The following is a 25,760-nucleotide window of genomic DNA, read 5'->3' on the forward strand; positions in this document are numbered from 1 at the left end:
GCAGCTGAGGACAGTCTTATTATTACCAGGTGAGGATATGTAACAGCCACAGTCTGTAGAGATGATGTCACCATGGAGTGGTGATGTCACTGGAGCTGCCAATATGTGCTCCAGCCAAAGCTACACCAGAGGGTTGTGCTGTGTAACAGGTTGGTGCAGGTGGTGTTATCTACATTTGAACATTAGGCAACAGTCTCATGAAGACACTTTCTATTGTTCACTAAAGACCAACAATAACAGAGACAAAGGGAGAGCAGCAGAACTAGTGCTAACAATTAGCACTGCTAGCCTGCCCACCAACACCAGCTAATGTTCTAAAAACGATGATCAATGATTTTGCTGTAACGGCTCCAGCTGTCTGTGTCAGGGACACGTTGGAGATGAAGTGAGTGATCCAGTGACAAAGGTTTGGAAACCTGCAGTCAGCTGAGACTAAAGGAGTCACCTGACCGAGAGACCAAATGTTTCACTGAGAACGTCCAGATGAACAGAATCAACCTTTGGGATAATCTGTTCCACACATCCATGTTTCACTTACTGCATTATATTTCCTCATTGCTGTGCACACAGGCCTGTGGCTTATAACCAACTCCAAGTTCAGACTCAGAGGCTGCTGAAGCTGTTTTCTGGAACAGAGACGTGTTGGATATAAAACCAACTCTTCTTTATGTGTCAGCACTGAGGAAAGGAGCAGCTTCGTTTCTAAGTGTATGAAGGACTGTAGCAGTGTGTGTGTGAGCTTTATTTCACAGACAGAACCATGTCAAAAACACAACTTCAGGTAAAAACAATACAAAATCAAAGAGTCTGATCAGAAGGATTAAACAGAGGAGTGTGGGACTGTTTTTAACAGACAGCAGGTTAAGCCAGGCTGGAGGAGTAAACTGAGCCTCGGTGTGAGCAGCAGTGTGTTTGACAGGAAGCTGAGATAAACAGTCTGGAGCCCATTTAGTGCTTCATATGAAAGTGTGAGGATTTGAAAGCAAATCTAAAATCAAGCAGGAGTCAGTGTGAGAATGATTTGTGCTTTTCCTCAGTCAGATGCTGGGAGTTTCAGTTCATCCATGTTCAGCGTGCTGTGCTTTGTGTAACAGGAGAATATGACAGTATAAATCAAGTCTTCATGTCACTGAAAGCCTCCACAGTCTGCTATGGAGGTGCATCAGTTTGGATTTACAAGAAGAACATTTCTTAAACCTGCCACAAGATGGCGCTCCAACAGAAGGGATGTCCACAGTGTAACACAGACACACACATACTGTGTGAATGTGTGAGTGAATGGGCTTTCAACACAAGGCTTCTGCTGCTACCTTTAATGACATAATTAGCTAACAAGAACAAACTGTTAATTACCACCAAAGAACGGCTCCAGATTTTAGCTGCTGACCATTTTGTGAAACGTTGATTACATCAGCTTATTGTTGATTTTTCAACCTTAATATCAGCTGCTTTAAAGGAGCCTGGTTCTCTGGCAGTAACACTTTTCTTCACTAGATGCAGTGCAGGCACAGTCTGTGTTTCTAAACTACACACTAATGTTCATTGTTGTGCAGCTAAATCCTCCCTCTGGATGGGAAGAATCCCTGTCAGGCTTCAAACACCTGGCTTGGTGTTCTGGAGCTAATGTGTCACCTGTGAGGACTCTGAGATGAACACACAGCAGACACTTCAGTTCTCCGTCTGTGTGTCCTCAGTTTCCCAGCATGCCTTGGCTGTGGTGGTGGAGGTGAATGAGGGGGAACATGCTGCTCTGTCAGCACTCAGGTTTCATACCTGGTGATCTCAGAGGACAAAGCGGCGTTACAGCAGCGCACGTTGATGAGACCTGATGCTCTGAACAGTTCAGACTTCAGCCTCACTCTGAGAAAACAAACGACTGACTGTCAGCAGCAGCAACTACACCTGCTCCATCAGTGACGGAGAGAAGAACTGAGACTGAGAGACATACAGCTGCAGGTCAAAGGTCAGAAACGCCCGCTCTTTGTACGGGTCAGGAGTTAGTACTGCAGAGGTCAGAGGTCAGCTTGCTGACAAACCATTTGAAACAGTTTGGAGCTAAAAGCACAACAGCAGAGGAAAGAAGAGACACTGCAGAGATGATGCAAAATATTGTGTTTTGTTCTCAGCTGTCAAAAAGTGTAACACACGTGTTCCAGCACAGCCTTTGTGTACTTTCACTTCTCCATACTGTCCATTGGAAATCCTGTTTGTTACTTTTTGATTTCAGTCCATGTGTCCAAAGCAAACTTCTGTCCCACACTTTCTCTGCTGACTCTTCACCGATGCTCAGATGATCTCAGATGATTTCACCAGAACTCATCAAAATTCGGGCTCCACAGAAACCCAGACGTCACTAAACAAGCGTAACAAGCAAAGTGAAAACTGGTCGTTCAGCTTTATTGACCAAAGATAAGCTCACATGTCACCTCATGACACAGACACTTATTTCCACAGCATGCACGAGGACTGACAATAAGTGTCTATAAAGCCACTTCTATCTGCCACACCTGTGCTTCTGTCATGGTTGCTCTCCTCTCACTCTGTCATTTATCCACAGTCTGCCTCCCTCTTCTCCGTCAGCTGACGTCCTCTCTACACCACCTGCTGTGTTTTATCCTGCAAAAACACATTTAAGAAGCGTTGCACCGAGTAACGGGAGGAACTGCTATAAAATCCATTTAAAGGAGGTGGTGCTGAGTGCTGTGACTGGGGTCCCACCACTGACATCACGGGTGGAGGACATGTTGGAAAACTGCTACAAAGTGCTGTGCAGCCAGCAGAGCTTACAGTCTGTCCTGTGTGTCATACAGGCTCTCACACTTAGTGTTTCTGTGACACATTGAAGAGAAGTTTGTGTTGTTCACAGTTGTGCTTGTACTGAGTGACAGCTGACATGACCTAACAGGAATAATGTGTCTGTGCTGAATGAGAAGTAACACACAATGAAGTCTTGATGCATCTCAATCATCCAGGAAAGTGAGTCTGTTGCTTCTGTTCATCTGGACGCAGCGTTTTGTGGGAGAAACGTGTCGTCATCATCAGGTGACGTCTTCAGTCTCAGCTGCAGGTTTCAGTCTTACAAACAGGACATTTGCATAAAGACTGAAAGCAGCTGCAGGAACGATGGGCTGGGAGCTCCGTTCCTTCATCTTAATTATGCAGATTCTCAGGACCATTGATCAACAACCACTGATCCATGTCCATGAGTCCCATTCACAGAGATGTGGGAATGGCTGCAGTCACAGCATGTAAGATGGAAATAAATGAGAAGTATTTAGCTGAAGTGGATTTGATTTATCTTAGTTCTTTTTTAACTTGTAGTTCTACATTGGAAGATTATTGTGATATTGAAATATAAAAATACATTTATATTCTATTATTTTCTCAAATTAAGCGTCACACTTGTGGAAGTCGGTGTAGCCGCCGAAACGCCTGCATTTATGGAGACTTTCAGCCCCAGGTAGGCCAGTTATGGATCTTGGATCCACATTATGTCAGCAGCTGTTCTCCACCGTGAACTGTGTTCAAACAAACACGCTCACGCCTCACAGACGACAGCTTACAGTCTGTAGAGATAAAGTGACTTCGTACAGCCCCGACCTGCAGACGCTGTGCGCAGAGGTTCAGGAGCAGAAGTCCCGTTGTAAACATATCACGGCAGACCCGACGATGTTTGCATGAACGCGCTTTTTTTAAAAGTCAGGTCAAGGCTCCAAAAGCCCAAAGGCGATATAACAGTTTGTGTTTGCTACATGGATCATTGTAGTTCAGCTTTCCTTTGTTATATTTCTTTAAGAGCTCAAAATGTGTTCATTACATAAATCAAATGTAATTTTCTCTGTAGCACTTCATGGATTTCATAAGCAACACACTGTAGTTGTTCACACAAAGCATAAAGGTAAAAACAATATACACAGTGTTATCTTCATTTTAGATGTCACAAAGTATTTGCGGCTCCCAGTGTTTTCCCGAACCCTGACCCTTTGCGTGGAAACCGGGTCCAAAAGGCTCTTTGGGTGTTAAAGGTTGCTGACCCCTGCACTAGACCCAACTGACACATATATTTGATTCCAAATACAAAAAATAATGTGTAACCTGCTGGAAGAATGTAGGAGGTTGAGACAGGATCTCAACACTTGGTGTCTGCAACAAAAGACAACAATATGTGGGCCGATCGTGGCTCAAGAGTTGGCAGCTCGTCTTGTAATCGGAAGGTTGCCGGTTCGAGCCCCGGCTTGGACCGTCTCGGTTGTTGTGTCCTTGGGCAAAAAAGCACTTTGGGGTCCTTAGGGACGAGTAAAGCGCTCTACAAATACAGGCCATGTAATGGCAGAAACATTCTCTAGTGTAAATCCTGACTAGTTCATTAACTACAGATCAGTTTCAGTGAACATTATTCACAGAGGGATCTGAGTTCCTTATACCAGACTCTACAGAAACTGTAACACTGTGCAGCTCTGCGACTCAACAATATGACAACAATGTAACACACACTAGAATCATCAAATAAAGCCCCACTAACCACTAGAACTAGAACTAACTAACTAGCACTGGACACTTGCATATTAGAGATTTCTACCACCATAGGAGGCGAGATATCATCCTTGAACCAGAGCATCCAGCCCTCAATTTCGGACATAAAAAGCGACGTGGCCAGGCATGATAACACTTTGACTGAACTGCAGGACTGTGCCTCGAACCACTCTGACACCATCGCCACTCTCCAGGCCACTGTGGAGCGTTTGTCTGCGGAGGTAAAGAAGTTAGATGAGAGATGTGGAGCTCTTGAGGCACTCCAGGAGGAATAATTTAAGAACTGCAGGAATACCAGAAGGCACAGAGGGACCCAAGATGACTGAGTTGGTTCACACCTGTTGGCGGAGGCGCTATCTCTCGAGGAGAAGCCACTCATCGATCGAGCACATAGAGTGAATCGCCAGCGTCCCAAACAAAGTCATCTTCCTCGGCCCATCATCTTGAGATTGCACTACTACCACATTGGTGAGGAAATTCTGCTGAAAGCTGCAGAGAACAAGAACCTGATGTATAAGGGTTTTTAAAATAAACATCCTCCCAGATTTCCCTCCCTCTGTTGGAAACGCAGAGCATCATTTGCAAATATGAGAGGAAGACTACGTGGGATGACCGGCGTCAGGTACAGACTGCTATACCCTGCAAAGCTGTTAGTGACCCATGGTGATGTGAGGAAAAGCTTTACCCATCCCAAAGAGACCGTAGACTACGCGGAGAAGCACCTCTCCCACCCACCTTCAAATGTATTAAAAGCAAGGATATATCTATATGTCTAACGCTGACACAGCACTGTGTTTCTTCTTTTCCCTTTATATTCCATGTAAAGGTGAATATGGAGCGTTTATGGAGCTCGTTTATTGACCAGCTGTCAGTTAGAAGGTAAGAGTTACTAGGTTAACAGAGGTTAGCAGTAACAGTACGGGGAAGTATATTGTGTTGTTCTTTTGTTGGTTTTTATTTTATCCTACTTTACTTTGTTATTTTGATTTTACCTGTTGTGAGTGCTTCCCGTAATTCTCCTTTTTCTTGCGCCGCTGTGGCCAGAGTTCACAACATTACATATTTTTGTATCTATAAACAGGAAGCTGACACTCTCCAGACTTTATCAAAGGTGTGAGCGTCACAGCAGAGGCCTTTGTGTCAACGTAGCTGAAGACAAAACACAGAAACACATGAAGGAGATTTTCCTGGCCTGGATTTTATACAAATATTCTGCAGTACATCAAAAATGAAAGAAAACCATTAGTCAACATATGAACATCACCTCTGAAGTTACAGAGCTTTGATTGGAGACACAGCTGAGCGTTTTGCATTTTGCATAATTAATTACATAATTAATTTTGTAACCATAATTAAATGGTTACATCATCTTTAAAGTCCCCAGAGATCAGGAAAAGGGCCTGAGGGTGCTGTGTTTGGAGTCTGCTGGTTACAGTGTGCAGGACCTCACAGGCTGCTGCAGCGTTAGCAGAGGGCGGGACATACACAGCTATCATAATCACGTGTGTAAACTCTCGTGGTAGATAGTACGGTCTCATGCTAACCGCTAGCAGCTCAATGTCCTTACAGCATAGCGTCTCTTTGATAGAGAAATGCCCAGAGTTACACCATCTATCGTTCACAAACACAGCCAGACCCCCTCCTCCCTTCTTACCACTCTCCGCTGTTCTGTCATAAGAGGCTCAGCAGCTAAAGCAGCACACCTGGGTCTCCCAGCCTATTAAAAGCAGCCCTTTGCTTCACCTGCTTCACTAAACATTATTATTTTAAGCAGAGTGGTGTGATTTATGTAGGCATTGCTGTGTGACAGGAGGACTTTTCTTGCACACCCACCAAATGAGGGCGCACATGCTTCCACGCCCACTGGTGACTGCACACATCCTTTCAAGGAAGCATTTCATTCATCCCTAACAAATGGAAGAAAACACTGTGCAGCGTGTTCAGGTTTGAACGTGGCCCTGGCCTCTCTCTGCATCCACCTGGCACATGCAACACACATCCACTCCCTGCTGAACTGCTTGTATTTGATGTGTTGAAGTTTTGGTAAAGTTTGAATAAATTCCACTTTATTTATAGGAACATTTCATCTGTGGACTCCTGCTTCCCCTCTCCTTGAGCCAGTTTGTGACGGGAACATGACATAAGAAAAGTAATTTATCCCTTTTTGATTCTGTGTATCTGGCGCTCATCCAGTGAGTTCACACTTGGCAGAAACAGACTGAATTTGTCTGGAGAACTTTGGCTTCAGCCAAGTTAGATAAACACACTGTGTCTCTGTCAAAACAGCAGTGTAGTTGTGGCACCCCTGTGAGGGAATGACCACATGAATATTATTTTGTGTAAAACACTCATGTAACGGGACATTTTTCATTGCTATATGTATTTATTTTCAGTTTCTTTAAGAGGATAGAAAATCCATGTAACAGGGATTCATTTTATGTTAGAAAGCAGTGAGGGCGGAACTTTGGTGCTTGCTCCGGGGTTTCGGGGAGCAGTAAGTGGAGCCCACCTTCCGCTGCTTCCTCAGACACGTTCTGGAGGAAAGCAGAGACGCATCGTGTCTTCCTTACTCTGCTCTTCACCTGCTTTTACAGGTCGGTACACGGTGCTCGCACCGAAAATGTTGTTTATTGTCACCATGGTTACCCACGTTAATGTGAATGGGAGAGTTAAGGCGGTCCGCCAAAGTTATTTATATGTAAACACGGGAGAAAACCAGAGGAGTGTCCCGCGCGACCGCACCGCGAGCCCGCTCGTTAGGTGGAGCGCTCGTGAAGCAGAGTCAGTGCGCTCCTATGCTCTGTGCAAACGTGTTGTAATGCTCCAATCAAATCAGTTCTGTGAGATGTGAATGTTAATAGTTCTGTTAAAGTGACTGAGTAGATTAGCTAGTGTAACACAAGCACTCTGAGCAACTCTGTGTAGCTAACAGAGGCATTCATGGGTTGATTCAACAAGCTGTGTTTCATGATGCACTAAATAGTGATTTTGCCAGTAAATTACTGGAGGGAACAAATGTAATGTATTTACCAATGCTGTTATTGAATAGAACTGTTTAGCCAGTAAGACACTGCAGAAGACAATGTGATGTGTTTATTGATATGATAAAAGGATGTAGCTGTTATGGAAAGAAGTGTGAACTTGAGAAACTGAACCAGTTAAAAAGAGTATATTTCACTGATGTTGTGAAATAAGTAAATGTAATTGATGTGAATGAGGAACCAGCTGAACAGTATATTGAAAGCTCATGTTTAGTGTTTTATAGCATTTATTTGTGTGAAATAAATCAGACTCAGACACGTTGTGGAGGAAAGCAGAGACGCATCGTGTCTTCCTTACTCTGCTCTTCACCTGCTTTTACAGGTAACATATTTGTCATCGAGGTCTTCATCCTTGGGACCCGTAACATAGTAACTTCTTCATTGTTATACTTCTATAGTTTTCCCATTTTGTGAGCTGTGGATGTGGAAAGTGTCTCAGTGACACATCCACATGAAAACGGCGTTACCTTCGTTCATTTGCACGTCAAATGAACGAGCTGTTTGGACTTTAACGTCACAGCTGATGCTTCGATACTCGAACTCAAGAGTTCAGCTTCCACTCAGAGGTACAAGTACACACAGCAAAGATAAACGTGTACACAAGGTGGAACCCACAAGTGCACAGCTCCAACCAGAGATGGGCAGTAATCCGATTACTTTTTTCAAGAAACGAGTAAAGTGAGGGATTACTATTGCAAAAAAGGTAATTAGATTACTGTTACTTTCCCGTAAGCACGCTGCGTTACTGCGTTACTAAAACCGCAGCTGTGTGCAGATGAACAATGGATAATCTATCGAGTGTGGAGAGAGTGTGAGCGTGCAGCGTTTAAAGCGTGGAAGCACTGACCTTACTTTGAGTTTGACTCTGTAAAAAGTGACAAAAACATTAGCATCCGCTGTTCACTGCGTGGGAAGACAACATGCTCACTCACTATGTGTTAATGGGCATGCTTATTTATAACTTTGATAAAATGTCTGTGGAGTACACCAAGCACAGACACATGCACACACAGGCAGGTATAGCCAACTTCCACATTTATTGATATATTTGTATTTTGACAGCTGACTCAGTCGCACCGTCTGACAGCTCGAGCCCAGCTGATCTCCCTTGGCCGCTCCTCCTCGTCTCACTATAAACACAGCGGAGCAGACCATCATCAGTCCATAAACAATATCAGCTGTTCTTACCGGCCTCGCAGCACCGCCCCGTTGAGCCTTCTGCTCCACTCCTCCCCTGCAGCTGCGCCCGGGGCCACACCTCCGCCACACACCCCCACCGCCCGTTCGAGGCCGGGGAGCCGTCCGGCCGAGCCAACTCCCCCCCCCCCCGCGAGCGAGAGAGGAAATCGGCCACTGCCATCAGCGCCCCCGGCCTATGGATCACCTTGAACTTAAAGGGCTGCAACGCCAGATACCAGCGGGTGATCCGGGCGTTGGCATCCTTCATGCGGTGGAGCCACTGCAGCGGGGCGTGGTCCGAACAGAGGGTGAATGAGCGTCCCAGGAGGTAATAGCGCAGGGAGCCGACCGCCCACCGGATGGCCAGGCACTCCTTCTCCACAGTGCTGTACCGGCGCTCGCGCTCCGCCAGCTTCCGGCTGATGAACAGGACAGGGCGGTCGGCCCCCCTCACCTGCTGGGACAAAACGGCTCCCAGCCCTCTGTCCGAGGCGTCAGTCTGCAGAACAAAAGGGAGGGAAAAGTTAGGAGTGTGAAGCAGCGGCTCCCCACAGAGAGCCTTTTTCACCTGCACAAACGCCGCCTGGCACGGCCCCGTCCACTGGACCAGATCCGGGGCACCCTTTCGAGTGAGATCGGTCAGGGGGCTGGTTAGCTGCGCAAACCCCGGCACAAAGCGACGATAGTAACCCGCCAACCCCAAGAACCGTCTCACCTCCTTTTTCGTCCTGGGGCGCGGGCAGGATGCGATAGCCGCCATCTTCTCCACCTGTGGACGCACCTGCCCGCCCCCCAGGTGGTACCCCAGATACTGCACCTCCCTCCGTCCAACCGCGCACTTCTTCGGATTGGCCGTGAGCCCCGCCCCCCTCAGGGACTCCAGGACCGCGGCCACCCGCAGCACATGCTCCGCCCAGGTGTCGCTGTGGATGATCACGTCATCCAGGTAGGCGGCAGCATACGCTGCGTGCGGACGCAGTACCCGGTCCATGAGACGCTGGAAAGTGGCCGGGGCCCCGAACAGGCCAAACGGAAGTGTCACGAACTGGTACAAACCGTACGGAGTGGAGAAGGCCGTTTTCTCCCTGGCCTCGGCAGACAAGGGAATCTGCCAATAGCCCTTGGTTAAGTCCAGTGTCGTGAAAAAGCGGGCCGTGCCTAACCGGTCCAGGAGCTCGTCGACCCGAGGCATGGGGTAGGCATCAAAGCGTGACACTTCGTTCACCCTGCGATAGTCGACACAGAACCGTATAGACCCATCCTTCTTCGCCACCAGAACGATGGGGCTACACCAGGCGCTGTGCGACTCTTCTATTACTCCCATCCTCAGCATTTCCGCCAATTCCCTCTGCACGATTTTTCGCTTGTGCTCCGGGAGCCTGTAGGGCCGTGAACGCACCGTCACGCCAGGCTGCGTCACGAAATGGTGCTCGATGAGGGACGTCCGGCCGGGCAGGGGGGAGAACACGTCCGCAAAACGCTGTTGCAACGCGACAACATCCGCTCTCTGGGCCTGTGTGAGATGGTCATCACAAGGGAGGGAGGCGGGGATGATGGAATTTGGCACCTCAGGCCCCAACTCATCTCTCTCCTTCACCAAGCTCACCAGAGAAGCGGTTTCAACCTCTCGCCACAGTTTGAGGAGATTGAGGTGATAAATCTGCGTGGCCCCTCCCCTGTCCGACCGAGCGACCTCATAGTCCACGTCCCCGACTCGCCGTGTGACCACAAAGGGTCCTTGCCACTTGGCGAGCAACTTCGAGCTGGAAGTAGGGAGTAACACAAGCACTTTATCTCCCGGTGAAAATTGCCTGAGCCTAGCCCCTCTGTCATACAGGCGTTGCTGACGCTGCTGAGCCTGGAGCAAATTCTCCCGTGACAACCTCCCCAAAGTGTGGAGTTTTGCTCTCAGGTCCAACACGTACTGAATCTCATTTTTGGCGGGGCTCGGACCGTCCTCCCAGCTTTCTTTAATCAGGTCGAGCACCCCACGTGGCCTCCTGCCGAACAGCAGTTCAAAGGGAGAAAATCCCGTGGAGGCCTGGGGCACCTCCCGCACTGCGAATAACAGAGGGTCTAGCCAGTGATCCCAATTGCGTTCATCCTCGTTAATGAACTTCCGAATCATGGACTTTAAAGTCTTATTCAGCCGCTCCACCAGCCCGTCAGTCTGAGGGTGGTAGACGCTGGTCCGAATAGATTTAATGCCCAGTAATTCGTACAGTTCCCGCAGTGTACGAGACATAAACGACGTGCCCTGGTCAGTCAGTATCTCTTTCGGGATTCCGACTCGGGAGATGACCTGAAACAGTGCCTGCGCCACACTCTTTGCAGAGATGGTGCGCAGCGGAACTGCTTCCGGGTACCGCGTTGTGTAATCCACCAGGACTAACACAAAGCGGTAGCCGCGTGCACTCCGGTGAAACGGCCCGATGAGGTCCATGCCGATGCGCTCAAACGGGACCTCAATGAGGGGGAGAGGGCGCAGCGGCGCCTTCGGTATGGCCGGCTGGTTAACAAGTTGGCAGTCCGGGCAGGACGCGCACCAGCGGCGCACATCCGCTCGGATGCCCGGCCAATAAAATTGGGCCGTTATTCGCTCCAGAGTTTTCTCATAGCCCATATGCCCTGCCATGGGGTTATAGTGGGCCGCCTGGAAAAGCGTTTCCCGGCGGCCCTGCGGCACCAACAACTGGGTGTGTGTTTCCTCTGTCTGAGTGTCACGACTCACTCGATATAATCGGTCGTTTAATAAGACGAAACGCGGGTAGGTCTGCGCGGCCTCAGGGCGCACCACGTGACCATCAATAGCCATCACTTGGTCAAAGGCTGAGCGTAGGGTGTCGTCACGAGACTGCTCCAGTGGGAAATCACCCATGGGGGACACTTCCGGGGCCGGCGGGACGTCCCGTGAGGGACCCGCCAGCTCCTCCCCCCCGGAGTCGGTGTCGGACGACCCCGCGTCACCGCTGAATGCCGCGCACACGCTACACCCCGCTTCCGGTCGTGATCGCACCCCCGCGTACTGCCCCAGTAGCTGATGAAACCCCGGCCAATTGGTACCCAGAATCAGGGGGTGCGACAGGCGCGGGCTAACCGCCGCCGTTACTCTGTGTTTTGCCCTTATATTTTAACAGCAGCGGCACAATGGGATACCTGTGAACATCACCATGCACACACCTCACCTCCACCCATTCTGCCTCCAGCAATGCCCCGGGGCGAACCAAGCTTTGGTGTACGAGGGTCTGCGTGCAGCCCGTGTCCACCAATGCCTGGCGTATACCCCCTCGAGTCCTTACCGGAATACTGTATGTCCCTCCTGGACCGGGGGAGGGTGCTGGGGCGCCAGCAACGCGAAACACCTGCCCCACTTCCATAAGCGGACAATCCCTCCTCAGGTGCCCCGGCTGCCCGCACTTCCAACACTCCGGCCCCGGCGTCTGTGCGGCCCTCCGTGGCTCGGGGGCGGCTCCACTTGGCTCGGCTACCCTGGACGGCACCAACGCCGCGAAAGGGTTAGTGGGGCTCAGCGCCGGCAGCCGCTCTGCCTGCCCTGGTGCCGGCACACGGCGTCTCGGGGCCGGCACTGGGGCCTGTTTGTTCGGCCTCCGTCCGGCGTCCCCGGGTTCCCCTGCTCCAGCGGCAAGGTGGTCTTCCGCTAGCGTCACCGCTACCTCCAGGCTTGCAGGCCGGTGGCACCGGACCCATCTCGCCGTCTCCGCTGGCAATCCCTCCGTGAACTGCTCCAGCACCACCTTGTCCACCAGCTTCGTCTCGCCCTCCAATGCTCCCGGTTGCAGCCAGCGCACCGCCGCGTCGCGCAGCTGCCGGGCTCAGGCGAATGGTCGGTCCGTTGTAGCCAGCCGACAGGCCCGGAACCGCCGGCGATGGTCTTCGGCGGTGAGCCCCAGCCTGTCCACCACCGCCCGGCTCACGTCCGGGAAGCTGCTCCTCGACGCCGGAGGCAGACTCAGGGCCGCTGTTTGTGCCTCCCCAGACAGCAGGGGGAGCAGCCGCGGAGCCCACTCCTCCCGCGGCCATTGGCAAGCCTCCGCCGTGGCACGGAAGGTCTCCAAAAAAACTTGTGGGTCGTCCCCGTCCCCCATCCGGGGCACCGACACCGACAGCGGCGAGGGCTTCGGCGTGGCAGCGGCCCCGACCAGCCGTTCCAGAACTTGCGTCTGTCGGTCCGTCTGCTCCCGCAGCGCGGCCAGGTGGGCACGCTGGTCGGCCGCCTGATCCCGGCTCATTGTCGCCATCTCCGCCAGCATCTGCGCCAAGAATTGCAGAGGCTGGGCGGGTGGCGTGGCCTGTGGGTCGGACATTTCCCCACCGGCACTCTCCTGGGTTTCGGCACCACTTGTGGAGTACACCAAGCACAGACACATGCACACACAGGCAGGTATAGCCAACTTCCACATTTATTGATATATTTGTATTTTGACAGCTGACTCAGTCGCACCGTCTGACAGCTCGAGCCCAGCTGATCTCCCTTGGCCGCTCCTCCTCGTCTCACTATAAACACAGCGGAGCAGACCATCATCAGTCCATAAACAATATCAGCTGTTCTTACCGGCCTCGCAGCGCCGCCCCGTTGAGCCTTCTGCTCCACTCCTCCCCTGCAGCTGCGCCCGGGGCCACGCCTCCGCCACAATGTCATAAAAATAATTCCATGCCAGCTCACCATTGGTGATCAGGTAGTTTCTGTTCCAGTTCCAGTCCCATAAATCATGAAGCTTGCTGCCAGAAAAGCTTCAAATCTCCTTTGAAAGCTGTTTGTGGTCTTGATTGTGGGAGCTTCAGTTGTCTGACTCCAGCTGCCACACAGTGCTCACTGATATCATTTGTAAAAACCCCAGTGTGACAATATTTATCAGTGAAGCAGAAATCAGGACGTGACGACTTTTCTTTGAACATTTGCTAAGGCTAAGCTGTGCTCTCTACCACAGTTGGGAATTTCCTGGTTTACAACAAATTATTGTGTCAACACCGCATAAGATTTCAAACTACAGGAAAATCACTGGAGTTATAAGAGGCAGACAACGACACACACACCACATGCATGCTGTTGCTATTTATTGTGGATTAACCTGTCAAGGGCAAGAACAAAAGAATTCTGCCTCAAATACAGGAAATCATAGCTTTCAGACAAATACAGGAAATCATAGCTTTCCTGTATTTCCTCCATTGTTGGCATGCTGGTTAGTGCTGTTGCTCCACAGTAAGAAGGTCCTGGGCTAAATTATCCATGAATGTAAACGGCTGTGTGTTTCTATCTGATAGACTGGTGAGCTGTCCAGGGTGTACCCTGCCTGGTAACCTATCACTTCAGGGTTATTTCCCAGCCCTGCTGCAACCAGGATAGAGATAGGAGGATGGTAGTTGTTGTTAGAGATGGACCGATCCGATATTACATATCGGTATCGGTCCGATACTGACCTAAATTACTGGATCGGATATCGGAGAAAAATAAAAAATGTAATCCGATCCATTAAATATCACGAAAGCACCTCGCAAAACTTGCAACACGCCGTAACTCACCTCAGAACGTATGCATCACGTGATAGAGCAGCTGTGGCATGCGGGACCTGTCGGTGGTCTGGATAGCATGTGGAGCTTCGCTAGCAACCTGGCATTTCATCTCCGACAAAGTTATCCCCGAGAGAAGTAAAGCAAGTGTGTAAGTCCATCTCTGAATGTTTGTAAAGCATTCCCACGTTAAGCTTAACAAGCGACTGCCTCTCGCTCTCCGGCTGCTACTTCAATCGTGAAACTGCTTAAATGATCAGCTGATCGGCTTTTCTGTCGCGAGTCCGTCTCTCTTGTTTGTTTTTGGCCCACTTTGCACCAGAAAGAGGAAACCAGCGGCTGAACAACAGCAGAACGTTTAAGCTTGATCAGCTGTTGTTAGAATTTATTTATTTTCTTTCTTATTCTCATTTAAAATGTCGAGCTTTTAATAAATAATTATCTGACACCCAAAGTTTTAATTTGATGTAAAATGAATAGAAGTCAATTACTGTATATAGTGACTATTAAGTCTAATATATATCCTAGTAAGCTATAGTACTTTTTACTTTGGGAAGGTACCATCTGTGCAGTCTGCAATTTTGTTGAAGAAAGATGTTGAATCTATTTAATATTTCTTGAAAAATAATTGATTTCTGTGCATTTTTTTCACACTGCATCAAATTAAGGTTGATTACGTCGATTAAGCATCATGAGGTGGAGCGTGAGGGGTGGTTCCTTATTTTTTATTTATTTATTTTTGTTGTTGCTGGGAGTTGGAACCCTATTAGTTAGGTTGCTTAATATTTACGCTAAGTACTCTTTAAAATACCAGAATAGGGAGGATGGTGTAGGTCTAAGTTTATTAGATTGATCAGTATTGCTGAACTATGAAATATTTTTTTTGCATACAGGTATAACAGAATAGCTTTAGTGTAGTTGTTGTTTTAAACTTGAGTATGAACTTGCAGACTTGCAAAATGCAGCAAGATATTTTAAAAAACAGTTTTGTTGATTAAAAAACACTATATCGGATTCATATCGGTATCGGCAGATATCCAAATTTATGATATCGGTATCGGTATCGGACATAAAAAAGTGGTATCGTGCCATCTCTAGTTGTTGTAGACCCATTCAATTTCAATTGAAGGATTAAAATGTTCCAGGAGCTCAACTTACTCCATCTGAACATGTTTCAATCGTGTTTTATGAACACAACATGCAGGTTTACTGAATATGAAAAGGTTGTGTTGATTTGACTCAGTTGTTTAAGTTTCTGCCAAAGCAAAACCTTTGTGTGCAACCAGTGTCCACTATTGAATCAAGTAAATCCAACATGTTTTTGTCAGTGCAAAAGGAGTTACGGTGCCTGTATTCCTGCACAATATTGTCCCGGGAGGGAGGAAAACTTTCTGGTGAAGTTTTGGTTGATTTTTGGGTTTTGCTTGACACTAGGTTGATTTTATCAGTGAGGTTTGGATTGTTTTCTTTCTCTAAGAGAGAGAAAGATGGTTTTATGCTTGGACATGTTTGCAATGGGCCCCAGTATTTGTTACTTTATTAGTATTTTATTGGTTGCGTTTGTTTGTGCTTTTGTTACAGTGCACTGAGATAAGAACATCTGAGAGGTGTGATCCACCGGTGGTGATATTTTGGTATTTTGTGAGTTCCCGATTTAACAAATCAGCTCTTTAATCCAGACCTGAGAGGTTGAACTTTAAAGCGCTATAAAATATTCTTACTGGAAACAGTGGCAAAGTGTTTTTCTCCATGATTATAATGGGCTTGGGAGAAATTCACTTATATGTGACATTGATCACATGAGAAGTCCTGAGCCTAAAAGGATTGCAGCGAGTCAATCCAGTCCAAAAACAATGAGCTGTTTTCCTTTAAAATGATGACGTCATCTTGCTGGTGATGGAGGCTCGAATAGGCTGCGCGTGAGACTCCATTATCAGCAATATCTGGTATGAATGTGTGTGGATGTATGCATGTGACTGGACTGTGACGGACTGACGACTAAAAGTTTAACTGACTTGATACTGAGACAAAAACGGTGCCGACTTTAGGATTAGTGAATGTCCACAACAATTCACTCAGCCTGTAGAAGAAGGGTGGAGGTTTTGTCTTGCTTTGTTGTTGCAGGAGCAGAAGGATGACAGAGACTAAAGGGGGAGGCTGTAGCTTCACATGAGTGTGAGCTGCAGACTGAACCCTTTGGTTGCTAATGTTGAGTCACTGATGTTTGCATTAAGAAAATTGTGTTTTATTAGCTGTGTTTTAATTAATGTATCACATTATATTGTTGGGAATGTTAAATGCTAAAGTGAAGAAAAGCTTTGATTTCACTCATGACTGAACATGTTATTATTAACCATAGCAGGCCACTGTAAAGAGTCAATTAACTGTTATAGAGGGAAAAAAGGCCAAAAACTCTGTTAATACCTATGAATAACAGGTAATGATAGACTTGTCACATTCAAAATAAAGATATGTAATAACAAACACGGGTCCGTGTCATTTAGGTTCTCCATTGAAATAGTCAATCATTTAGAAAAGTAGAATATATATATATATATATATATATATATATATATATATATATATATATATATATATATATATATATGTCTCAACGCTGTTTCTCAATAATATTAAAAACCTAAAAACTATTGTTGTGGAAGATAGAAGTCACTGTGACAGCCCTCTGACTGTGGAGGACGTTTGTAATCCTATTTCTGCACTTAAGGCCAACAAATCTCCCGGCACAGATGGTTTAACTGCAGAGTTTTATGAATCATTTTCTAATCTCCTGGCTCCGTTCTTACTGCAGCTTTTCATAGGAAGTGTAGAGAATAACATCCTCCCTCCTACTCTTACTCAGGGTCTCATAACACTAATTCCAAAGCCAAACAAAGACTTACTTCTTATTGATAATTGGAGACCCATCTGTCTGCTCAATGATGACTATGAGATTATGGCTTTAGTACTTGCTAACAGAATGAAAGAGTTCTTGGACACAATTATCGATGAGACACAATCAGGCTTTATGAGAAACAGACACCTTTCTAAGAACATGAGACTGGTTTTAGATCTACTTGATTACTCTGATTTGGTATCTGACTATAGCTTCATTCTCTTCCTGGATTTTTAAAAGGCTTTTGATACAATTGAACATCAATTTATTTTCCACTCTTTGGAAAAATTTGGCATTTTTCTGTAAAGCTATCAAAATCTTGTACACGAATGGCAATAGCTCAATTAAAACGATTAAGACTCCACCCCGAGATTTGACCTGTTATACAAGGAATCAGCACAGCTGATAAGGAGCTCATCATCAGCCAGCTAGCTGATGACACCACACTCTTCTTGAAGAATGCAAATCAAATCCGTCCAGCCCTTAGTGTTATTAGTGATTTCTCTGAGGCATCTGCTTTATGTCGAAATCTAAAAAAATGTGAATTACTAGCAATTAAAGGCTGCACTGCAAATGCTCTCTGTAACATTTCTGTTAAACAAGAAGTCACATATCCAGGACTGTTAATATCCAAAGACCAAAAGTCAAGATGCTCGTCAAACTTGTCAAACAGTGTTGGGGAATTCTCAATGGTGCTTGGTGCCATACCCTCAGGGACTTTAATGTTATATAAAAACACTGACAGCTCAATATCTGCCTCAGTCACTCTCCCTGATCCAGCTGAGTCAGCAGTGGGAAAAATCTGCTTTTCACAGGAACTTGGTAACAGCAATAAGAGAATACGTAGTTTATTCCAAGAAGATATCATGTCTCTCCCATATATAGAATATCTTACTGGAACCGACATGTTCCAGATATCACCTGGAAGACAGTCTGGATGATCCCATAAATATCTAATTGTGAACAAGGTGAAGGAAATCTCATATAAAATTCTTCATAAATGTTACCCAGCCAGTCACTATATGGTAACATTTAAAAGAGACATAAATACTAATTGAACTTTCTGTGGGGATCATCCAGAAACTGTGGCACATCTCTTTTGGTTCCTCTACACAGAGATTCTGGAAGAATTGAGCAGTTTTGTTATTGTCCATATTTTAAGGGAGTTTTCTTTACGATGGGAAAATGTTTTATTCTTTTTCTTTAAGTTCCCCAGGAAGAATGATAAATGTTTTTTTTATAAAATATTTGTTAATACTTTTAGCTATTTTATATCCATAAATGTAAGTTTATTAATAAAACACCATATTTCTGCCGTTTTATAAGGATATGAATTGTACATACAATCAATTTCAGACTCAACCAACAAAAAGCCTCTCAGAACAATATTTATATGTTGATTTTTTTCGCCTACTCATATCATCATTTTTTTACTCCTGGTTCTGTATGTTCATGTTCTGTTCCTTTGTAAACTTCATCTGTTTGTATGTTGTATACTCATTGTGTTTCAATAAAGTTCGATTTAAAAAAAAGGTACGTTCTAAACGAAGCTTCAGACGTCACTGATCACGTGACTCTGGCCAAACGAATCAAGCCTCGACACGGTGCTTCTGAAGCAGCGCGTTGATCTTTCTGACACACGCACCGGAGCGTCAGCTTCAAGCGGACCATCGCTCCGTCTCACATCTAAAGGTGTCAAGGTAACTTTGAACTGAGTTCAGTCAATCTGGAGTTTTTCCAAGTTTTCTGTTGCTCTCTGTGAGAGAAGAGCGTTAAAGGCGGGGCTCTACAGAGTCCAGCAAAACAGGAAACCACAGCTGGGTGTGTGTGAGTGTGCAAACCAATAGAATGCATCGTGGTGGGGGGGTATCACGGGCATTGGCAAGAAAAAAATAAAATAATCGGTCGTACCCATGCTTCCCCGACGTCATGCCAGCGCATATTGGGAAATTCGTAGGCACCGATCGGTTTTCTATGAGCCATTTGCTGGGAGTAAGGGCGCCCTCCGTTTGCGAGGTGCGCCTGCTGCTGGCGGCACAGGGAGGAGAGGGCGGGGCGGCGGGGAGTCTCTGGCTGGCTGGAGCGGCATCTAATAACCAACTCGCAAAACAAAATAAAAACAACAAACAGATATTGTCAAAGGAGCTTGCAAAGAAAAGCGTCTGGACTTCTTTAAGTTGCTTGAAGACTTTTCACCTCTCATCCGAGAAGCTTCTTCAGTTCTAAGGTCAAATGGTGGAGAGTCCCAGATATAAATCTAGTGGGAGTTTCCCCCCACAGAGGGACAAAAGGACCCCCTGATGATCCTCTAATCACCTGAGCCAAGGTGTGAAATTGGGTGTGGGACCCAATCAGCCAGAGTTTCGGGTGTGTTCATTGTGAAACCTGGCCCCACCTTGTCGTGCGAATTCCTGAGATCAGATGGCCCAGGATGTGAGTGGGCGTTAAGGCGTCTGGGAAGGGAACTCAAAACTGGATTATAGATGGCAGAGAGTTGGTGTCGTAAACCCCCGCCTCTGTTCAAAGATGGTCGCTCACAGTGGACATAGATGGCTTCTTTCACTCCTCTTTCAAACCATCTATCTTCTCTGTCCAAAATGTGATCATTGGCATCCTCGAAAGAGTGTCCTTTATCCTTAAGATGCAGATGGACTGCTGAGTCTTGTCCTGTGGAGGTGGCTCTTCTGTGTTGTGCCATGCGCTTGTGAAGTGGCTGTTTGGTCTGGGCATTCCTCGCTGCACTGTACAGCATACACCACGTTGTTAAGTTTGTGTTTTGGCGTTTTGTCTTTCGGGTGAACCAGTTTCTGTCTGAGTGTGTTGCTGGGTCTGAAATACACTGAAACAAACAGATATTATGATACAGACTTATAATCTGCACCGATGTTTTTTCTAAATTCTATAAAGTGAGCGCGAGAGCCCTCGGTGCGCCTGCGCACTGCTGAAGTCAAAGTAAACTTTATTGTCATCTCCGCTACAGACAGTCCAGCATATAGAGAGACGAGACGACGAGGCTGCAGTTACAGCGGTGCAAGTAAACAAACAATAAATATAAGAAGAGTAAGAAAATAAATCTACACTTTAGGACTCGGGGTAAAGGATCAATAAAAATTTAATTTATAATTTACAGTTTGATGATTTAAAGTCTCACACAACCCGTCAAAAGGGGCGGGGCCGGCTGCTTCCAAGTAGAGCACATTTCATTTATAATGATGTAAATCCAAGCCCATCATGGATTCACGATCTGAATCCTGGGTTGTGTGAAATCCCAGAAATCAACCTTAGACAAAGTGAATCTGTGAACTAAGGTGTAGGTCTGTTAGGTTAATTGTGCTGATCCTCGGGTTGGGGGATTTGTGTTTGTACTGGAGCGCAAAATTCAAACCAATGGAAGATGGACAACAAAAGTTCAAAGCCATCAGGTGCTCAGGTTAGAAAAAAGAGAAAAGATGCAGGTAAGCAGACGTGTGATTGGATAATGGCAGCTCATCCTGAACCAATCAGACTAAACTCCAAACAATACATTATGTTACAGATTTTAATATTAATTAGTCATTGTTACTTGTTGATTTGTCCTTTTCTCATTGTGTGACGAATTATGACGACTGTTTGGTAGCTGTTATTGTCTCTCTCTCTCTCTTCATGTGTGTTTCTCTGGTGAAACAATAGTTTTGTGTTAATGTTAGGGCTGCACGATTTTGCATAAAATGAGAATCACGATTTTTTGGCTTAGAATTGTGATCATGATTCTCTCATAACAATAAACATAAAACAACAAATGTCTCACGTTTTGTTGTTGCAGCAAAATGTTGTCCTGCTTGAAATTCCGTCTCCACCGTTGCTCGACGCTGCGTGTACAGAGCAGGTAGTGCAACAATAGAAAAATAGTTGCGGGACGGCACTGTGTAGCGTTTGTCTAGGGTGTTGATCGTTTTCCTAAATCCCTCGTTTTGCACAGTGTTGATGGAGCCATATCTTTGGTGAGGTGATAAGTGATAGCCTCCGTAATGTCTTTGTGCCTGCGGGAGTGCGACGTGTATAGGGAAGCGCTGTATAAGGTTCCCGTTATTGATGTTTGGGTGGTTGACCGGGACGGATTTTCTCCTGTCACTTTCTCGTCATCCCTGACGTGCTCTCCGTTGTTTTTTCCCTGCTAATTTTAGCATCACACGGCACAGCTTCTGTATCACGTGGTATAAGGCTCCGCCCGTGTCATTTGTTGAGCAGGAAGAGTGAGCGCTTGTTTTCATGCAGAGTACGTCCCGGATCAAAATGTGAAGTTTTACAAATCACCACTTCTTTAGTGAATATCATTTCAGTCTCAGACAATCTCGTTTCTCTTACAGAGGTTGAATGCACCTTCTGCGGATGGCGGTACCACACAGTGTGCGTGGACTTCCCCTGCACAGAAGGCAACTACAAATGCTGTGAATGCTAAATAAACAGAAACAAATGATCCCTGTTGTCTTTGCTTGATGATTGGTTTGAGTCTTGACAATCCACATTGCTGGCGTTGCATCTTTCAATGCCAGCAATGGCAGGTATCAGTGCTCAAACCTTTTGTGTTTGTTTCCAACAAGTTGCCCACCTCGGGAAACAAAAATGTGTTCTTTTACTTGTCAGATGAACATATGAGACACTTTGACTCTTCAGTGCAGTGTGGAGCCTAACAAAGATCTGTTTTGTGTCCCAGCTGATCAGCAGGAGGAGGAGAGTCTGACGGAGCAGCAGAGGAACATTTTCAGCTACTTGGACTCAGCTCAGCCACTACAGAGGAAACAATGAGCTCAACACAGAAGGTGACAGACAGAGCAGGACCATATGACCAAAGATATTTATCACCATATACATTTGAACATTTGCCATAACGATGTAGCTGACGATAGAATTGACACCAGACAAAATACTTTACAGCTGCACAACTTTATTAAAAACCCATCAATGTATTTTCACTGAAACAAGCAGCTGTTGTTTATGTGCATTAAAGTTATATAAAAATGTAACAGTGCAAATGCAAATTCCTCGCTGACAGTTTAACCAAAAGGCGTTTCCAGTGGAAACTGGCCGACACATCCTGAGCATAACCATGTATAATATCCACTAAACTTCAGAAGAGGTTATACAGTCGTGGCCAAAAGGTTTGAGAATTGCATAAATATTGGAACCTGGAGAAGTTGCTGCTTAAGTTTTTATAATAGCATTTTGCCTGCACTCCAGAATGTTATGAGGAGTGATCAGATGAACTGCATCGTCCTTCTTTGCCATGAAAACGAACTTAATCCCCAAAAAGCCTTACCACTGCATTTCATTGCTGTCATCAAAGGACCTGCTGAGACCATTTCAGTGATCGTCTTCTTAACTCAGGTGAGAATGTTGGCGAGCACGAGGCTGGAGATCATCATGGCTGTATCCTGATTCAGGATCTGCAGCTTTAAAGTCCTCAAGGGCCGCGTACTCAAAGACCGCTAAGGCCGAAGTGCGAGGCTCGTAGGCTCGTGAAATGGGACGTCTAGCCTCCGTCGCCCTGCCCAGGTTGCCTAGCAACCATGATACTAACAGCTGGAAACGTTTCATACAGCTTTGTTTGACAGAAATGAAGGAGAACATATTTAGTTCATTTGTTTCTACATGAGCTCTGTGTGATTTGATGAGTATCTGAGGCTGAGACCACAGGACTGTGAAACATGATTGTTGGGCTTCATTTCTGTGCTGAACAGTCATTTAAGATTAGCTGTAAATAACAATTAGCTGATGTTGTTCATGAGACTAAAGTCATCTCACTGTGGTAATATACACTGAACAAAAATATAAACGCAACACCTTTTTTACTGCTCCCATACCCCATGGGATGGACGTAGAGACCTAAAATTCATTCCAGATACACAATATAACCATCCCTCCCAAACAGTGGTCACAAATCAGTCCAAATGTGTGGTAGTGGGCACATCTGCTATATTGAGATAATCCATCCCACCTCACAGGTGTGCCACATCAGGATGCTGATCTGACATCATGAGTAGTGCACAGGTGTACCTCAGACTGCCCACAACAAAAGGCCACCCTGGAATGTGCAGTTTTGTCTCACAGCAAAATGCCACAGATGCCACAAGCAATGAGGGAGCGTGCAATTGGCATGCTGACAGCAGGAATGTCAACCAGATCTGTCGCCCGTGCATTGAATGTTCATTTCTCAACCATAAGCCGTCTCCACAGGCGTTTCAGAGAATATGGCAGCACATCCAACCGGCCTCACAACCGCAGACCTCGTGTAACCACACCAGCCCAGGACCTCCACATCCAGCAGGTTCACCTCCAAGATCGTCTGAGACCAGCCACCCAGACAGCTGCTGGAACAATTGGTTCGCACAACCAAACAATTTCTGCACAAACTGTCAGAAACCGTCTCAGGGATGCTCAACTGCATGCCCGTCGTCCTCATCGGGGTCTTGACCTGACTCCAGCTCGTCGCCGTAACAGACTTGTGTGGGCAAATGCTCACATTCGATGGCGTCTGGCACGTTGGAGAGGTGTGCGCTTCACGGATGAATCATGGTTCACATTGATCAGGGCAGATGGCAGCTGAGAATGTCCCAGTTCTTGCATGGCCAGCATACTCACCGGACATGTCACCCATTGAGCATGTTCGGGATGTGCTTGACCGGCGTATACGACAGCGTGTACCAGTTCCCACGAATATCCAACAACCTCGCACAGCCATTGAAGTGGAGTGGACCAACATTCCACAGGCCACAATTGACAATCTGATAGACTCCATGCGACGATGTGTTGCACTGCACGAGGCAAATGGTGGTCATACCAGATACTGACCGGTTCTGGGTCCCCAGACCCCCAATAGCGCAAAAAACTGCACATTCCAGGGTGGCCTTTTGTTGTGGGCAGTCTGAGGTACACCTGTGCACTACTCATGATGTCAGATCAGCATCCTGATGTGGCACACCTGTGAGGTGGGATGGATTATCTCAATATAGCAGATGTGCCCACTACCACACATTTGGACTGATTTGTGACCACTGTTTGGGAGGGATGGTTATATTGTGTATCTGGAATGAATTTTAGGTCTCTACGTCCATCCCATGGGGTATGGGAGCAGTAAAAAAGGTGTTGCGTTTATATTTTTGTTCAGTGTATATATAATATGGACAATATTATAGTATTGTCAGATTATTATGATATATATATATATTACAGCAGTGAGCTTGAACTGTGGGTCAAACACTGAAGTTGCAGTTATTTATATTTCCTGTCACCTTAAATCTTCACTCACAGACAAGTATCTGTGACAGTGTGTATACAGGTGTATCATATATAACAGACAAATATTGTTCGTTTAATATGTTGGTACTAAATTTGGCTCAATGCTTACATATATGTGTAAAAAGCAAATGTAGGAGCTGTGATAACTGTGTCTGATAGAATGAAGAGTTGACTGATATATGAAATATTCCTTTATTGGGTGAGAAAATCAGACCATGTCATAACTGCTTTAAGTCACACAGAATAGATATCAGAGCCTTAAACAGGCTGACTTCTGCTAAATGGGTCAAACTGGGCAGAAAGTCTACAAACACATAACATCCTTATAGAATATGATGTAACACTATAGATCAACTTAGCTCAGAATATATAAAGCATATAAACAGTTACAGCAATATGATGCAACAAACACAGCAGCTACTGATCCAAAATACTCAAAGCTTCATAGAACTGAAACCAACATTTATTTTTAGCTCCATCCTGCTGCTGATACAGACTTTAGGTTTCTGAACATTAAACTTGTTGCTGCCTTTCATAGTGTGTAACTTGAAGGCCCTGAGTACTTTCTCCCACACTGAAAACACTGGGATGATCACATTATTTGAACATTACCTAATAAGACTGATTCAGCACAGACAGTTATGTTAAACTTTCCTAGCAGTCCTTCACAAACAGGGAACAGTCTGTCTATTCTCTCCATCTGTCAGCTGCTGCTGGCTCTTCCTCCTCCTCTTCCTCACACACTGCTGAGTTTGTCCTGGTGGATCATCAGGGCTGCAAAGCCTCACAGATGATGTGCAGCAGTGGCTCCCTCAGTCTGTCCTCACTCTGGACACTTGCAGTCGTCACACATGGAAATCAAATGTGTGATAAGCTGCAGGATTCAAACACAAGTGTAACTTATAAACACATGTTCATACTTTTATTCCACAATCAGAGAGAAAGAAACAGAGAGTGAGTGCAGGACAGACAGACAAACTGCAATTTAGTAAATGCTCGAGTTAAAAGTAATGTTTTGTAAAACTGTTACATTTAGAGCAACTTTTAAGTGGAATAAGTTGCCTTAAAAAATTAGAGAATTGTTCAAAATTTCAATGAACACTTAAAAGCCGATTTACAGAGCTTTTAGTTGTTGTAAATATTGTAAGACATGATTTGTTTTTGAAATTTGTCTAATGTGCCTCAATGTTATTGATACTATTATTATTATTATTATTGATTGCTTATATTTGAACAATTGTGAAACCTCACTGTGGATGTAAGAGTGAAATTATGTGGATATTGTTAAGGTTCAAAAATATCAGGGA

At 45.9% G+C, this 25,760-nt stretch overlaps 1 protein-coding gene across 5 annotated transcripts in view; it reads left to right on the forward strand.

The window, feature by feature from the left end:
- The first annotated feature begins 7,043 nt into the window (after positions 1-7,043).
- Positions 7,044-25,760, forward strand: part of LOC146672575 (uncharacterized) — a 34,363-nt gene continuing 15,646 nt past the window's right edge. Inside the window, exons 1-2 of one of the 5 annotated variants that reach the window (XM_085401277.1) lie at positions 7,044-7,127; positions 21,872-21,977. In XM_085401277.1, the coding sequence (XP_085257403.1) occupies positions 21,960-21,977 (18 nt within the window). In that variant the 5' untranslated portion in view covers positions 7,044-7,127; positions 21,872-21,959. The other 4 variants (XM_085401281.1, XM_085401278.1, XM_085401275.1 and 1 more) reach the window with 4 other exon arrangements.

Source organism: Rhamphochromis longiceps, linkage group LG3, assembly GCF_057381845.1.
Source record: "Rhamphochromis longiceps isolate RC_006_pf linkage group LG3, R_longiceps_female_GT1.1, whole genome shotgun sequence".
NCBI classification, from domain to species: domain Eukaryota; kingdom Metazoa; phylum Chordata; class Actinopteri; order Cichliformes; family Cichlidae; genus Rhamphochromis; species Rhamphochromis longiceps.